Source organism: Lonchura striata, chromosome 4 (assembly GCF_050655825.1).
Source record: "Lonchura striata isolate lonStrDom1 chromosome 4, ASM5065582v1, whole genome shotgun sequence".
NCBI classification, from domain to species: domain Eukaryota; kingdom Metazoa; phylum Chordata; class Aves; order Passeriformes; family Estrildidae; genus Lonchura; species Lonchura striata.
In genome coordinates this window covers 18553933-18571898 of record NC_140706.1, presented here as the reverse complement: position 1 = coordinate 18571898, position 17966 = coordinate 18553933, and the positions used below count along the sequence as shown (strand labels likewise).

The window sequence follows — 17966 nt, the reverse complement described above, 5'->3', positions numbered from 1 at the left end:
TGCTGCTGCTGAATGCAAAGTGCTCTCTGCCTGCTGCCATGTACGTGCAGTCATTTAACCATCAGGTCCAGCCAGCCACCAGCCCTAGTATCAATTCCACCTCATCCCACCCCTGGAAGTCCTGACCTGTTTTGGAGCTCTGTTCCTTCTGCCCCACTCCTGCTCTGTCTGATTCCTCAACCCTCAGCAACCCAAGCTTGCAATGTGATGGAGGGAGGAGACAAAACAAAACATCATTCCCTGCCCCCCTTTTCCCAAGCTGGGTGAACATCAGTTTGGGGATTCCTTGGTTTAGCAGCGTTGCTGTGTTTGAGGGGAAGGAAGAAGAGCTGCCACAGGCACAAAAGACTGAGGGCAGAGATGGGGTCCTACCTGAGACACAATGAGCTGCTTGGGATTTCTTTTCCCTGCTCGTGGACAGAGGTGTCAGCTCTGAGGGCAGTAAGGACATGCCCAACCTGGCTAAAAGCAGCAACCAGGCTAATTAGATTTCCACAGGATGTACAGATTCTTTCCACTTCCAGCATACCAGCCTGTGATTTGAGCCATTGTGCTGCCATTTTCTTCAGAAACACTCCTTGTGTCACAGCTGTCCTCAAGCAGGGGTCAAAGGATGCTCTACACCTTGTGGGCAGGAGCAGCCATATACATCCCACTCTGCTGGGGAGTGTTTGAAACTGTTCTAGCACAGTCTCTGAGGAAGACAGGGAAATTGCACTGATAAGTATCTTTAAGAATATCTTTTCAGACGGTATAACAGCAGGAAGCAAGAAACAAGAGTCAATATCATTTGTTTGTACTATGCAGCAACACCAGAGCCAGCCTTCAAGCTGGCAACCATTTGAGATCCAGTGCCTGAGGACATTGCATTAGTCAGTTAAAATAGGGCTTAATTTTCTCCTCACTCACATGAGCACCAATTTTCCTAATGTCAATTATGGCCACGTATTGCCTCACAAAGGGCAGCATTTGATCCACAAATTGTTTGCATGTCCTATAATTTATGCATTTTGCATTGTGTAAAAAAACCCCACTCTATCAGCTGTGATGTTGGTTGCAAAATATCTGCTCCTGTAATTACCCTGATTGTTTATGTCATGGTAATGTGTCCTTAGACGTTGAGCCATATAAAAAGATTGATACACCAAAAATGTAAATGGCAATTAGGGAATTTCATCAGGTGCTGAGTAAGATACAATGCTTGTGACAGTTTAATTTTAGCCTTTGCTCTGCTTCTCTTGATGTCTTCTTGAAACACTCAGATCCTAGTTGTTAGGGGAAACCTGCTTAGGAACAGCTCCATTAAATCAGTGTGATTACTATCCAACATGAAAAGCGAGCACTCCATTATCTCATATGGATCATGTGTTTCCTTTGTAGAATTGTCATAAAGGGAGTAAGATCTAAAGAATATTCTGTAAAAATATCATGAGAGGATTTACACATCCAGTGTCATGCCTCTGGCATGTGGCAACAGCAGGAGTGGCCATTAGATAGTGAAAAACCTCTGAATGCAGATAAAGCGCCTGCATGGAAGCACAGCCTACTGAGATGATGCAACAAGCATGGCCTGGCATTCCCTGGTACTTGTGTGGTATCCTTGCTTATGCAGTTCTTGAAACAGTGGATTTTTGCTTCACCCTGCTCACTATTTATGTTTAAAAGATGTGTGGTGTAGATTGTATGTTGGTTCAGCTGCTGCCAGTTGGTAGCACACCAGCCTGCACCCCCAAATAATTTGCTGTAAATCAGAGAACAACCTTTCTCAATGGCTCAGCAGGTGGCTGTCCAAAGGGCCTGGCTGGGTGCCCACCTCCACATGGTGAGATGAAGGAAGAGATGATGGAGCATTCAAGCAGCATTTCAGGCTAACCAGAACACAGTGGTACATCTGGTGCAGCTCAATGCAGCGTTTTAATGAGTTTGAAACTGGGGGAAGCAAATGTGACACTTCAGCAGAGATTGAAAAAGCACAGGAGCACCAAAAGGAGCTGTAGACAACATGGTTAAGCTGCAAGCAGGCGGGGAAAAGGACAGAGAGCAGGCAACGAGCTGAAGCATTGTTTGCACATTTTGAAAGCTTCTGATGAGTGCAGAGCTGCATGGCTTAACTGGAATTGGTTAAATAGTGATAGGCTTTGCTGGACTTTGCCCCAGTCAATTTGGAAACAGAAAGGTGGGTGGCACAACATGTCCCTGTGTCCTGGGTGTGCTTTGATTCCCAACAGACAGTGAGTCATGGAAGGTGATAAATTACAGTATTTTTGCACGGGTGTAAGAAGTTCTAAGTTTTAAACCATGGGCTTAGGCTTTTTACTGCACTTTCAGAAGAAGCCAGTTTACACTTTTGTGCATAAATATTGGTGTTATAAGAAACACTTCTGCTATCATCATTTCAATAAAACATGGTGTAATTGGGAATGAGAGGTACTTTTGGGGCTGATTCCTCAGCTACTATTGAGCTCATAATTAGGAAGTCTAGTAACCTTTTCAATACTCTTTAACACATTTAAAGAGCACTCTTAATTTCTCTCTGGCTAATTTTAAGCTCCATAGGTCTTGTGCAATTTAAAAAAAAATTATAAAGAGTAAGATGGATATTTTTGCCATTTATAAGCCAGACATCACTCAGGTTAGGGGTATAAGGAGCTTTGTGGAGACACTCTGTTTGCCAGAGAATGCAGGAAGAATCTGAGCCTGGTAGTGACACAGATCATTTGTGGTGACTCGTCATGCATCCTATTGCCACAATAGCATTGGCTTTGCTCCTACATGCTTGCCTTCACTAAGAACAGTCTGTAGCACTCCTCCAGAAAATGTCTTGACCCACACAGTTGCACTACAAAATTATTTTTATTTTTCTCTATATGAAAATCTATCATGCATATGAAAATATTGGACACACAGGTGCTTTTCTTTAGTGCTCAGTGCTAAAAAAAACCCTTCTCATTTCTTGCACATTGCATCAGCTCAGACTAGAACTGGTCTGAATAGTTATTTTTCTGCAAAGTTCCATGATACATATATAAATATATACTATGAAAACATATTTTTAAACTTCTCTTTATTTTTGCATTCAATGCATGAGGACAGACAAGATGAACATTCATGACAAAATATAAATCCTTGAAACAGTTAAAAGATAAAGTATTTAAGAGTTTAAAAAAGTATTTTAGAAACATTGTATTTTCAAAATTTCTCATTACAGAAAATTCAAATCTTTTAGAAACATAGTGTTTAATATCCTTGTGCATTAAGCCATATTATGAAAGTCTATAGCTGTTTTTTGCCTTTAAGAAATCTGTCTCTGCATTACTAACATTCTTTAAGTAACCTATTGATGGAGTAAACAGTCTCCATAATACACAGTATACAGTTACAAACAATTGAAAAGTTATATTACAAAATATACAGTAGTTCCTTTTTACATTTTTATAGATAAACATTGCATAGCTTTCAAATATGTAATATATAACACAATCACGAGACTTTTTATCTATAAGTTATGAAAAATTCTGTACACTCAAACAATTATAAATAAAGTGTAAATATCTTCTAGTAAGAGTGTAGGGGTGAGTGTGCCATGACATATCATGCAGTATTAAACAGAAATATTTGTTGGAATCTGTTTAACACAATGGAATGGTATGACCTGGAGTATGGAGAGGAGATCGTAGGGGAGATGTGTACAAAGAGGAACCATAAAGTACTGATATGCCTGACAATTATTACCCTGATTCATTTGTAAGAATTGCTTTCCCACAGTTATTACCACTGTTCTTGAAGGATTTACTTCAAGAAGCAAAATAAGGTGCATGTTGTTTAAGAAATGAGTAATAGTAGACTAAAATGTTTCCTCTTTCAATGGGTGGTCAATGGAAACATAAGATAACTTGAAAACAATTCTGGATATTTTTCTCATATTTTCCCAAAGAAGCAGGGCATGGGGAATACACATGGGTATTTAAAGAAACAGATTCAAAAAGTATCCAGAATTGTAAGAATAAAATGAAGAAGAATTACTGAAAATATAAAAAATTCCACTTTAAAAATGAGATGCTGAAAAAATTATGTTTCAACCATATGAAGCATAAGGAAAATAACTTTAAAAAAGCATTTGACATAATTCTGCTTTTTGGTCCTACACTCCAAAAGAGCAGAACTATACCAAAACTACATGTTTTTGGAATTCACTCTGATTCTAAGTATTTTGTCACTGGCTCACAATTACAGAGACTGTTAGAATCTCAGTTTGAATGCAATTTGCAGACACACAGTTTGCCAGTTTTAATGTTTGCTTAAAAGGTAAATGAAAACACTTTTCACTTCTAAAATATATGTATTTAATTGATTGCTGAATTTAACCTACTGAATTCCAAATTCTGCAGAAAACAACTATTCAGAAGTAATTGTGTTTTAGCAGCACTGAGTAGCTTTGTTACACTAAGGGTCTTCTCAGCATTTTTATTACACATTTAATTTAAAGTTCAGCCACTTAAACAGGCTTTAAATAACACTTGGTTTTCACTCAGCCACCTAATTTTTTTTGGAATATCAGTGATTGGACTTTGGATATTGTCTCATACTCAGTAATATCTAAGCTGTTGAAAACCATAAGAAGTACTGAGTGCATCTTTGGAATGTTCTTCTTCTGAGTCTGAAATTATGCCTTCTTTCAGCCCATGATTCAGAGCAGCCTCACAAGCATTTACTAAAACATCAGAATTTGAGCACAAGCAGCTTCCTACCAAGTATTGCACTACCCATGGATTTGCTAGACTTTGTAGTGACTACACTCCTTATGGATTTTATTAGGGATTTTGATTGCTACATACAATTGTCAGTAAAATTCACATTCTTTCCAAGTAGGGTGGTTCAGAGCACAAAAGGATAGTGAAAACCTCTTTCTCTCCAGTAAATATGACCAGATGCTCTGGGCTAGCCACAATCTGCTCTGCAGGCTCCCTCCGTTGTAGGTCTAAAGCCATTCTCCACTGCTACTCTGGAAACTCCTTTTGTGGCTCAGGGAAATGGAGCCACAGCTGCACACAGCTCTCCTGGCATCGGCACAGGCTGGCACAGCTCTCTCCCCCACTACCATGGCCACTTGTCCTCCTCCCTGCACCAGTCCATAGCTGTGGGATTACATGGTGAACAGGACTGAAGAGGACCATCCAGAGAGAGGAATGATAGCACAATCACATCCTCGGTCAATCAAGACCTTTGGTAGCAACTCGATGTCTCCATACACAGTTCTTGACATTCAGCAGGCAGAGGGAGCAGCAGTTATTTTCTGGTCTTTAGCCTGAGGTTACAAAATATTATAGCTCCTGTCCCCTCTGTTAGAGGAGACAGAGAGGGCTCTAAATGGGCTTATGCCAGAGTAGGACTCCAAGGGCTTCTGAAGGATGTCCCAGCATTTCATTTTCCTTCACACACATAGAATAGATTTTGTCTATTCTAGGAAAGCTACTGTTTTCCATTTTGACCACTGCAGGCAGGCCAATGAAAACATTAGGATTCCATTTCCCCCCCTTTTTTTCCTTCCCACCCCTTTTTTTTTTTTTTAATTTCAAGGGCTTCTTAGGTATTATGAAGTAATTCCTGCTGAGTCAGTAGGTCAGAAAGGCTGACCTCAACAAGAGCATTGTTTATTTGTTTTTTTTAAATTTGAATTGATTGCCACTTATTTCATCCCTCTCTACATGGGACTATATCAGGATTTATTTTATTTGCTGCTAATGACATTGGAGGAAGGTGCCACAGATCTTCTGTGAGCATATCTATCACTAGCTTTGCAACTGAGCATAGATTTTTCTGGGGACTCTGTCAAGCTTGTTTGACTCCCTTCCTTGATGAGCGATATATCACTGGCTTCAGGAACCTAACAAAATGTTCACTCTGTCCTCAGTGCAAGGTCCAAGGCGGTTTTGATGAGTCTGGGTGTCCTGTGCTGTATCTCTGCTAATATGCAAGGATCCAATACTATAAGGCTGTGTTGTTTGTGCCTGTTTTGTCAACACAAGCTACAGCTGGTGCCCTTCTTCCACCTCTTTCTTCATCAGCCATTGCCATGGTGTTTTCATAAACTTCCATAGTTTTTAGCTGCTTGTCTTTGGCACCCTCCTGTTCAGCATTGACTTTGCAACACTTACAGAAGCCACAGCAGTGTTTCCCACAAAAAGCAAGTGAAGACATAAGTATATTGTCCCAGGGCTCTAGGGAGTGCATCCAGACAGGTAGGAAATCCCAGTTTTGGAGCTTCTCAGGCAGTGAATGTGGTCGCCTTTTCTGCATTACATTAATTACAACCACAGCAATAAAAAGAACAAACAGGGGAAGGCAAACACCCAAAAGGACTGCCCAGCCTGCCAGTGACAGAGCAAATACAAACAAAGGCAACAGAAAGAAACAGAGGAGAAGATAAAATATAGCAAACCATCTGTACTGGGCTGTTATATTTCCCAAGGTCTTGCTCATGCGGATTGGCAGGCGGGTATAAGGTATCGGATAAAACAGAATAATCCCAGAGACATTGAAGAAGAAGTGGCACAAGGCAATCTGAAAGCAAAAACATTTGGGAAGCTCATTAATTAAACACTGTTAATTATTCCTACCCACGTCGTCATTAATTCCAGCTCTCAGGAAACAGTATTGTTGTCAATAAGGTGTGGGAACCATTGGGTTCTGCATCCATAAATTTTCAATGAAAACATGGGAAATGTAAATTTGATATTGCACACAGGCTACAGAGAAATTTTTAATGGTACAAACTTAGATTTTACAAAAAAATTAGCTATAAGTTTATCGGGCTGAGGAGATTCCTGGAAGGGGAAATTTTCTTTGGGTCTTTATAATCCTTTGATTCCCATACTTTAAAAAATTTTTAAGCAAAAATTAGCATTAAAAGGCACAGACTTCCTAAAGCATACAGGAGTCACTTAGATAGAATAAGCATGTATTGAACAAAACAGTACATTCCCTGCTCACCTTATCCTATTTTAATTTTGTAACTGTTATCAGACTAAAGTCAATATGAAAGTACAGGTGTTTATTTATAAAGGGCATTATAAAACCAGTATGTTATCATGAAATCTGAGCTTTATCAAGATAGCATCTTCTCATGATTACATCTGTTGCCTGAGGACAATAAAATGACTTCTGTAATTTTCTTGATTTATTTTAGCTAGTAAAGGCATTCATCCTATTCACCAAGGAGACGTCATTATCTTTTCACTCTTAATTGTAAAGCATTCATTCAAATGTTATTTGCTGCCAGGTTCTTTACTGGGTGGAAAATGGGAGGTTAAAGCTAGGCTTCCTATTTTTCAAACAGTTTAGGGCAAAAAGGAATTCAATAAAACCCAGTCAAAGTACATTTACAAGGAGAAAAAGAGATGCCATGATGCTCACTGCAACATCAGGTAGATAGAGAGCTTGCCAGCTTAAGGATTGTGCAACCTTCATTTAGGTTACAGGAGCCCCTCTACAATTTATGAGCTGACTTAGGATCCTGAGAAGAGAGCTTACAGAAATCAATAACCCTCAGAGGGTTCTCAGTATGCGGGCACTGAACTCCAAGCAGAAAAGACCCTATGCTCAGGGGTCAAGTGGCATCCCCTGTCTCAGTTCTGAATCAATTAATGCAGATCAAGATAGTTTATAAAAGCAAGATTAGCTATAAATTGACATCCTGGGAATTTTTAATGCAAACTTTTTGCTCTAGCAGTTGAAGTGAATGCATTGTTATTAATAGCACACATAAAATCAGGCACACCATGAACAGCACTTTTGCATCACAGCCACTTTCGTAATTTTTCTTCAGAAAAGTTACAACTTCTAAATGAAGTCAAGAAAACATTGTTTTATACTGACCTGTAATGAATATTTTAATGTACTCCCAGGACTTGCTAAAGCTGCAAGTATAGCTGTTGTGGTTGTGCCAATGTTGGCTCCCAAGGTGAGGGGGTAAGAGCGCTCAATGCTTATAACACCAATGCCTATGAGGAAAGAAACACGACTGAGTTGGTTTCAGAATGATGGAGAAGATAAAACATGGGGATAAAGTATTTACAACTTACCAACAAGGGGTGTAATAGCAGATGTGAAAACAGAACTGCTTTGGACAACAAAGGTCATACCAGCTCCTGCAAGCATAGCCAGGTATCCAGCAAGCCAGGTAAAAGGAAATGGAAAATCTAAAAAACAGAGGAAGAACACTGCTGTAAGCATAACAGAGTGATCTATGTAACAGTAACACAGCAGTGAAGGCTGTTAAGTAGATATATTGTTTTCATATTGGGTCTCAAATGACAATTTGGGGTCAGTTCTACTAATTTGATTTGTCCTGTTTGCTGTGTGCCTTCTACAGCCTTGCACCACTGGATACACTTTGAGATGGATACCAGACATTTGTCCTGACCCAGGGTAGCATGTGTGTTGTTATACAATTAGGTACCAGAAGTGCTTCTGCAGAGGTCAACACAAAACCTTCTGGGTGTTTTGAGAGCCTTGGTTTCAGCAACCAGGCACCCACTACATGGATCAGATCTTCAGAAAGCTCTGAAGACCATCCTGAGAGAGAACCAAGTTGTTTGCTCTAAGTATTCCAAGCAGATTATCTCCTAAAAATGCACTTGTTAACTCTTGCAGAGAACAGCTAATTACACTGATTAGAGAAACTAGGCATAAATGTCCCCTGTTGTCTGCAGATTTATGGAGAGAGCTGAGAAGTGAGGACTTAATCACCTGGGAAGACACAGAGGAACACAAGGCAGATCCCAAATTTAATAAGCACTAGCTGTCAGTTGTTTACTTTCTACCCCTTGTTTCTAATTTGGGCAGTGTTCTTTGCTCAGAAGACAGCTTGGGGACCACCTTGTTGCCTTCTGTACTTCTCTGTACCCTCACTTCAACCACAGCCTGAGATATGTGCCAGGACTGCTTTTCTCTGCTACAGCTTCTAATCTCTCCATTAAAGAGAATATGAAGGAAAAGCAGCCTGGTGAAAAAAACCTGTAACGTTTGCACTCAATGGATCCAGGCTGAACAAAACAGCTGGACAACACAGGGAAAGATAGAAAAACTCCACTATTCAAGGCTGCCTTATCCTGCTGAAGAGCAGGTTAGGCAGCAGAACAGGATAAGATCATTAATTACTACAAACAGTTTTCAACTTACTTTAGAAGGAATATGCAGGCCCTGTGCCAGAGCAGGCAATCACAATCTCAGCACTTTGGTGCTATCTTTTGAGGATGAGAACTCTACATCTCTAACAGCTAATGATTATACATCTAGAAACAGAGCCTGAACTTTGGTCTCCAGTGCTGTTAATCCGCTGCATTTCTCAATCAAGCTGTTCACTAATATATTTTTAAATTAAAGAAAAATAAATTGCTTGAGATAAAAAATGGTGGGCAGTGTGCATGATTTTCATTCAATAGTATTTTCTTTAAAATAGTCTATAATGTCTTCCAGAACAAAATACATCAATAAACATGCTTAGTGTCCTTGTCATTCTTAAAAATAATCCTCAGGAAAAGGAGATAGTTACCAGTGTTGATTGTCTTCTTGATAACACTTGCCACTTGTCCTTTAAGCACAGAGTTTAATAGCTTAACGATCATGATTAAACAGGAGCAGAGAACAAGCAGGGACAAAGCCAGAAGGATGAGCCCGATGGCAAGATCCGGCAGATCTGAGTTTACAAAGATGTGTTTGCCTGAAAAAGAAAGGGAAAATGAATTAGCCTACCCTAATTTTTCCCTGTGATCCTAAGACCAGCTCTGGTTTTCATTTGCCCCCCTAAGGAAATTGGACCAAAGCAAGCACAACTTGAGGGGTTGATGCGAAGAAGGAAAATGCCACCTTCCCTCTTCCACAAAAGCCATGTCTGAGGGAGGCAGGAGAGGTGCTTCTACAGACATGTTATAAAATCCACAGTGGGCACCCCTATGGGGCAGGCAGGAACTAGGCAATCATGTGCAAGAGAGAGAAGTACAAAGGCAGGAGAACATTTTGGGGTGCTCCAAGCTGCTTGGTGGGTCAGCTTTTCCCAGAGGTGGCTGCATGCCTGAGAAGGGCTGTTGAAAGTCCTGCAGGGCATGCATAGGGATGGGATATCCTAGCAAGCATTACACAAAGTAACCGTAGCTCCAAGCCATCGGAACATCGAGGGTGACATGATACTGAGGACCTCAGCTGCTGGTATCAGGCAGCATGGAAAGAGATCCACCTGCAGCCAGATACCACCATGCTGCTGTAACTCCAGCTGTGCAGCTACAGCTGAGCACAGGCTCCTGAGGAGCACCTGCAGCAGTGCCATGTGTCTGTACACAGGCAAGGGCTTCTGGATACACCTCAGAAGTGGTCTGTTAGCACCATTAGAAAGCTATAGACTTTGGTAGAAAATCAGCAGAGGAGTAGTTCTTCTACTTACATTTACTGATATAGTCTGTTTCCGTTATATTCTTGAGGGTCCATGTCACATTTCCCTCAGTCCAGCAAAAGTCAGGAGATGTGCAGTTTTCGGAAGGTGGAATTGTGACATTCTGCAGTGTCTAAAGGTTGCCAGACAAAGCAGATAGTTCAGTCATCTACAATCCTTTATTAAGAGCTCATGTAGAATTTCCAAATTTTACAACAACCAAGATTCATCAGCTAAAAAGTCAGAAATTGTAAACTGGCACCATATTAATGACATGGTAATATCTGGCATTCTTAAAATAAAGGATTATGCTGTTACCCAACTCAATCAGTACAACATGTAAAGATTAAAATATCCCCAAAATCTTCTACATTGTAATAACCAAAGCACCAATCCACTAATAGCTAAGGAAATTAACTACTGATGACAGTTTTTGTGGAGTGAGGTTCATGTTTGCCTGCAGCTGTAGGACAGTGGCATTCCTTTTCCAGCCAGTGCCACAGCTTCCTTGATGAAAGAAAAACCTCTTTCCTGTCATCTCAGCGCAGTTCTTGGTCTGACAAGTACTGCAGGACTGTGAGTCAGAATGTTACAATGCTAGTGCAGCCTCTCTTGCTGGATGGGCACAAAGTGCTCGAGCTGATTTTCTGTGCCTCAGTTTCCATGTCACTAGAAACAGAAGTGCTGCTACTACTTTAGTTTTCAAAGTTCAAATGCTGTCTAAGAGCTTATTACAAGCACTATGATTAGCATTACTAAATTACTGAGTTTCTGTGTATACCACAATAAACATTCCTTATAAGCCCTCCTAGGCCAAACATACTGCATTCTGACACCAGGTCCATAAGTCATTATGCAGACTAAGGAAGAGTTTGCTGACTGAGTTGTACTTCCACACAAGAGCAGCTAACAGCCAAATGGACTCTGAACCATGCTCCTGAACATGAGGTATCTTTCCAAAGTGTTTGAGTGTGAGTGATTTTCTTTTGCAGAAATGGGGAAAGGGTTGTTTTGTTTTGTTTTTTTTTTGCTGAGTACTGCTTACTAATACCTGCATTTGTACCTCTCTCTAGATGATGCAGGTGGGCAAAACTGGGAGTGGATCTAGTGCCCCACATCTCCAGGGAGCACCTGGGCTCCAGGCATTCCATCCTGTAAACCTTTACAACACAACAGTCTTGTTTAAACATAGGGGGTCTTCATGTATTTATCCTTGCCATGAGTCTGTTTAATAATTTTGCTAGAAATCAGTTTAACCTAGTTGGAATGCACGTAATTTAAATTATTTTTCCTTTTTCCCCACCAAGTCGAAGTCAAAATTCTGAGGGTTTCACAAGTTTTTGTAATTTGACTGTAAGCTTGAGCAGCAGGTACACAGCCAAAATACAGGCAACACAGAAAATGTGTGTGTCTAGAAATAACCATTTCCCTCAGGCTGCGCTTTCTGTGCAGTTTCTTGTCTCGTGTAGGGCTCGGGGCTCTCCAGCTGAGGTTCGGCTGTGCCAGCTGGGGCTCACAGCCGGGGCTCACAGCCGGGCTCACAGCCGGGCTCACAGCCGGGCACACAGCCGGGCTCACAGCCCGGCTCGGCTCACAGCCGGGCTCACAGCCGGGCACACAGCCCGGCTCGGCTCACAGCCTGCGGGCAACCCGAGCAGGGCTCAGGAGAGCAGCTGTGCTCCCGCACCATCTCCAGAGGTAGCGTTTCTCTGGCCAGCCAGACTGTCATTCAATAGGAGCTGAGCACTTCATTTCAACCTCCACTGCCTGGCCTTAAGTATCTTCTGCCTCAGGACTTTAGGAATTACTTTTCTGTACATGCCAACAGGTAGAACACTCTAATTAGAGAATCAAAGGATATTTAATGCTGTAATTGCTAGTTAGCTGAACAATGCAAACCGAACACTCAGCTCCATCGCTTACCAAAATACTCATTGGTGTTGGTCTGGGTAAAGGATTCCTCCAAGCTGCAGGGCTGCTTGGGTGAAGAGGAACAGGACACAGCCCTACAGAGGCTTTCTCCAAGGGCAGTTTTCCAAGAAAGCTGCAAATAGCCAGCTGCCACCAGATCACCCCAACAGGTAAAGCTAAAGCTGATTAGATCAGTAGATAAACAGTGGTTGGATCTCTGGCCTATGTTGCAGACTTTTTCCACTTTCAGGGAGTTGGTAGGACTATCAGAGTTTAAAAGCATTTGGGTTTGAAAGGAGTAAAACACTTGGTGCCAATCCACAAGTTCTGATAGGCAAGAGGGCCTGCACAATACTTAAAGCAGCCAGGTCAAGGCCACCACTGGTGACCATACTTGGTTTAAGAGGAGCAAATACTGCATTAAATTTTTTTCATTCTTTTTCTGCTGATAAAAACCCCACCCTCATTAAAAAATCTAATTTCGCAATCCTATGATAAGGACTGTCAGCCACAGATCAGTAATATATTTCCTGAGGTACCTGACAATTAATTTAACATGATACTCACCACATTTGTTTCAGTGACACACCAGATCTTTACCAGGCTTTTGTTTTTTGCTGATTCATCATTAGTGGCAATTGCATTTATTACTGATTTATCAAGCTTAAAAAGAAGAATAAAAAGAATTTTAAAAATGCTTTATTTCCAGCTTGTATCACAGCTCTACTCAAATAACTGCCTTCAGAAGCTCAATCATATAAAATCTGCATGACTCTAATGCTGGAACTCCTGCCCAGCAGGTAGGAAGGGGGTTACTCCCAGAAAAAAAGGTACAACTTGAACAAATGCTTTGTCTTATTCTCCCCACATCATCCACTGCCTCATCTCACCCTTTCTGTTTAATCAGCTGCTCTGACACAATTCCCTGACTGTATTTACTGTCACTTCAGGAGCTGTGTGCATCCCCCTGGCTTCTAGATGCACATGACTATGTCCCATCATTTCAGTGTCATCATCAGGTCCTATGCTGATCCTCTGGCTGGGGTAGGTTATCTCAGCTAGTGCTATCTGCCAGTGTCCAGGCAACAGGCTGCCTTCCCATCCATCCCACATGGCTGTATTTGTCCTCACCTGCCTTCCCCGTCCTCCTAGCTAGGTCTGCCATTGATATGGTGAAATGTGGGGGAAATAGAAACTGGAAACATAGAGCTGGGGCTTTATGAAATGTGAATAAAGAGAAGAATTCATCTGCTAGTGAACTTTGCTCCAAGGACACAAAGATAGGAGTGGGAAGCCTTCTCATACTCAGAACATTTTGATTAGTTGTGACTGAACCAGGTAAGCAGCTTCCTTGAAGTGAGAAAGAGCTTACCTCAATGATGAGCTTTGTAAAGGGGTCTGTGATAACTTTTAGTAGCTCTGGAGCATCCTCACCACTTTCAAGATGAAAGGATTCAACTATAACATTGGTGAGATGGTAGAGATAGCCAGTAATGACTTCAATGGGTAACAATGCAAACACAGCTAGCCAGTTAAAGAAATCATGGATTGTTGCCCCAGCAAAGGCCCTGCAAGAAAAAATTAAAAAACAGAGCTGCTTTTAATTAAACAAAATGTGTATAACATCAATTAGATATGAAATCATAAAAGTAGAGATGAAGGGCATTTCAAGGTGGGAATCATTTAATTTCTGGGGTCAAATGCAATAGCTACTTTGTTATAGAGTGCTAGGTTGGCTCCACACTGTTGACAAATTAAAGAGCCAGACAGGTGAGTAAAACAAGAAAAACTAGAAAAGACAAAAGTGATACTTAACATGAGGCTGCCAAGAGTATTTTTTTTGGAAGAAAGAAGTGGCTGTACAGCCTGTATTTGTTTTGCCTCCCACCTGTTTTTAGTACATTTTTAATCCTCAACCAGTCATTGCCTGTGGGACCTGTTCTCCCTGACTCCTGGGGCAAGAGGGCTCTGCAGGTCTCCCACATGTTTCTGCAAACTGCTGGTGTGTAGCTCCCTTCCGTCTTCTCCTCCAAAGCCTGAGGAGCCACAGCTCTTCCCTCAGAGGCTTTGGCCAAGAGTGTTTCAATATGCCCAGTGCACCATAAATGACACAAAGGTACCAAAGTCTCCGATCACTCCCAAGTTTACTGCCCATCTCCAGGAAGCCTCCAAGTGCTCCATGAGCTCTCTCAGTGTCTATGTCACGTCTCAGTCTAAAAGTTGTCTCTGTATGTATCTGACAGCCAGAACAATTAATTTCTCTACAGTTACCAGCTTTGGCTTTGTGCAGATTTAAGAAGTCTTCAACATTGAAATCTCTTTTAAGAAAACCAGGCCAAACTTATGTAATATTAATTTCTTGTACAGCCCACCCATAACCAGCACATAGTAACAGGTAGATGGTGCAGTGGGAGTGCTTGAAAATTTATCCTTGTGCAAGATTGTTAAAAATGGTGAATTATTACAATCCCAAAAACTTTTAAAGGAATGTGATACGTTTTTCTTCAAACATATAAAGCCATACATGTAGGCAGCATTATACCTTTGCCATGCTTGTGACTTTCCTACCTAGAAAGGTTGAATGGCTGTGGTAGGGAATATAGAAGAAGATCTACAAAAATGAAAGAAACAATTTTCCAGATCTAGAAGTTAAGTACAATACCTTCTAAATTCATTCCTGTCCCCAGCTTGCATAAGTGCCACAATTGTGTTTGTAACTGAGGTGCCAATGTTTGCTCCCATGATGATAGGAATAGCTGCTCTAACAGTCAGCACTAGAAAACAGGAAAGGAAACACTGAATGAAAAAGTCAGATTATCAGCAAGCTCTATGCTTCAATGAAAATTTCTATTACTCTCAGTGAAACCCTGAATTCCCTTGATGTCAGTGTGATGAGGTGCTCCAATACAAACAGGTTGGCTTTAGTCAAGACCCCTGGGAACATGGCACACCCATAGTCCCATGATCCCCACTATGGCCCATGGTTAACCATTTTCATCAAATGTTAGAGGGCCAGATTAAAGTCTTTTCTTTCCCAGGTATTTGCCTGCTTACTGCAGAATTTTGAAATGATGTTACAGAACTGTTAGGCAGTTAGAGAAACAATGAATTTCAGTAACTGCCTAACATGAGGAAATTATGCAGATAATTCCAAAATTAAGTCATTTGGTGCCAAGGCTTCCAATGATTTTCATTGCAGTTGTGATTTTATTATTATTACTAGTACTACTACTACTATTGCTACTACTAATATTAATACTGTTATGATTCCTTTTTAAAATTTGATTTTATATCAGGGAAATGGCTGTGGAAAATTTTCCTAGTCTCTATTCTTTTACCCAAAGCTTCTACAATTTGAACACAAGTGGAAATGTTTGCACCTGAGACAAGGTTTATGAGGGATCTCTAGGAAGATGCTGTAAGCAGACTTACATGTGGAGGATACCATGCTGACTATAATGGATGAAGAAGTGCTGGAACTCTGGACCATGACAGTCACCAGAACTCCAATCACCAGTCCCGCAACAGGATTTGAGAGCACTGAATCATCTTTAAATATGTCCCCTGCTGCTTTACCTATAAAACAACCATATTCTCAGAATCAGGGAAGTACAAGGTAAAGTCCATAGAAATTATCAGAGTGCTTAAGTCAGCCATTTAATTGATACATATATAACCATATTTGCTATCCCAAAAAAGTACAATGTAGCCCAGGGATCCAGATTCATATCCTGGACTCTCATCTACTCAGTTTTTAAAAAATATTTTCTATTCTCTCATTTCAGTGACTATAAACCCTGCTGAACTCTCCAGAGAAGCATATAATGCCACAGCCATCAGCAGTAGGACAAAAAACCACACATATCTTGATTTAAATATTATTACTTGGTATTTTTGGATACTGAATTAAGGGAAATGTTTTTAATAATTCTATTAAAATGCTATTAATTCTGTTTCTGTACCTTTCTCTGTTTGCAAAATACTTCCACAGAAGTGCACATGTTTCTCTGAAAACCACTCCTGAGTCCATCACCTGAACTCAACATTTCAAGGTAAATGTTAAAAATACATTTCAATAGTTTTCATCTTTGAAGGATTTGGGGGACATTTCAGTGTTAGATGCTTTGGTCAAGAGCACAATTTTTGTATTTCACCGTGTTGAAATGTCTTTTACAAGGGACAGATTAATGCACTGCTGTATTTTTTTTAAACTGTCACTAAATTAATGGGAAGCTACTGGGAAATTGGGGCCAATAGCCCCTACATCAACAGCTCTTTGGAATTTGAGACAAAAAGACCCTTTCAAACAAAGGTCAGTGTTCAGACAGAGCTACTTCTTTCTGAATCTATGTCTCATCATATACAAAGAATGTTCTTGAAGAGTGGTAGTTGTAATTAAGTGTCTCAGTCAAAATTTACTGCCTTATTAATTTATTCTTGATATTTTAGATGTTTTACCTCCTACCAGTTGAAAAGCAGAGCTCAGTACATCCAGAGAACACACGAACATGTAGAGTAATCCAAGTAGCATAATGAACTTCCCTATCCCATAGAGTACACGAATGATTTTTCCTTTTCTATCCAGTTCTGCAAAACAAATATATTATGTATAAAAGAATAATTTCAATTTTGTTCTGGAATCCTCTAGTGCACAAGCAGAGACAGTGGAGACAAAGATGGTGACATGGCTCCAGTGTATGATTAAACCTAAAAGAATGTCCTTAATCACATTTTAACTGCAGCAGCAGGTATTTTGTTTACCTACTTTTACCACAAAAAAAGCCTTTTGGTATGTGCCAAAAGCTTTATGAAATCTGACATTGACCCTTGGTTTTATAGTCATCCTACTGAGTAAAAAAAGACCAGCAGCTGCCTGGATATAAAACTGTATTAGTGCTGGACTGTTTTACATATATCTTCTTGTGTTTTAAGGAGGGTAAGAAACATAATTTCAGGATTTTTCTTAGCTGACTGAATATAATACACCCATTAACTCTTGAAGAATATGAGACAAGTGATAGGAAAACAATGTAGGTAACTTATTTACAGAGAAATGGCTACCTGACCACTTGACCCCAGTGTCCTGCAGTTCTGGCAAAGCCCATGGGTCTTCTTCTTCTGGCCTTGTCTCATCTATCAAAGCTACTGTGGAAAATGCAGGTTGAATTTCCCCTTTATTTCCAAGTGAGGCCACGTTGCCTGATGAAATAGAACATTTAAAATTTTGTTTCATTACTTTCCATCTTCTCCAAGGATCCCCAAATCCTATATATATTTTTATAACTCAGAATGAGCACATTACCTTTGTGATTTTCTCCTTCTTTCCCAGCCATGTTCTGGTTTTGCTTGGAAGAGTCCCCAATATAGTTATTGGTTTCAGGCTTTTCTACCTCTGGCCAGGGAGCCATGATCTGTGACTAACAAAGTAGTGTTGATTGAAATATAAGTGCAGTCAAAATATTCACCTTACAAGACTGTATGTGAGAAATATGATAAGGATAAAGAGCAAAGGAGATGAAAATTAAATATAAGCAATTTTCCCTTGAACACAAATTTTTACTAAACTTCATGAGTTATTCCTCTATTTGGAAAATTGATTTCTCAATTATTTTTTAAATCACAGTTTATT

General features: G+C 40.3%; 1 protein-coding gene across 3 annotated transcripts in view; it reads right to left on the bottom strand.

Moving 5' to 3' along the window:
- Positions 1-5672: 5672 nt before the first annotated feature.
- SLC34A2 (solute carrier family 34 member 2) overlaps positions 5673-17966 on the bottom strand; it is a 30352-nt gene continuing 18058 nt past the window's right edge. For 2 of the 3 annotated variants that reach the window (XM_085577749.1, XM_085577748.1), the window contains exons 3-14: positions 17640-17754; positions 17399-17536; positions 16796-16924; positions 15770-15913; positions 15000-15111; positions 13710-13905; positions 12905-13000; positions 10439-10559; positions 9554-9721; positions 8082-8198; positions 7876-8000; positions 5844-6561 (exon numbers count right to left, since the gene is read on the bottom strand). In XM_085577749.1, the coding sequence (XP_085433875.1) occupies positions 5986-6561; positions 7876-8000; positions 8082-8198; positions 9554-9721; positions 10439-10559; positions 12905-13000; positions 13710-13905; positions 15000-15111; positions 15770-15913; positions 16796-16924; positions 17399-17536; positions 17640-17745 (2028 nt within the window). In that variant the 5' untranslated portion in view covers positions 17746-17754 and the 3' untranslated portion in view covers positions 5844-5985. Of the gene's footprint in view, positions 6562-7875; positions 8001-8081; positions 8199-9553; positions 9722-10438; positions 10560-12904; positions 13001-13709; positions 13906-14999; positions 15112-15769; positions 15914-16795; positions 16925-17398; positions 17537-17639; positions 17755-17966 lie in introns of all 3 variants that reach the window. The other variant, XM_021554331.3, reaches the window with a different exon arrangement.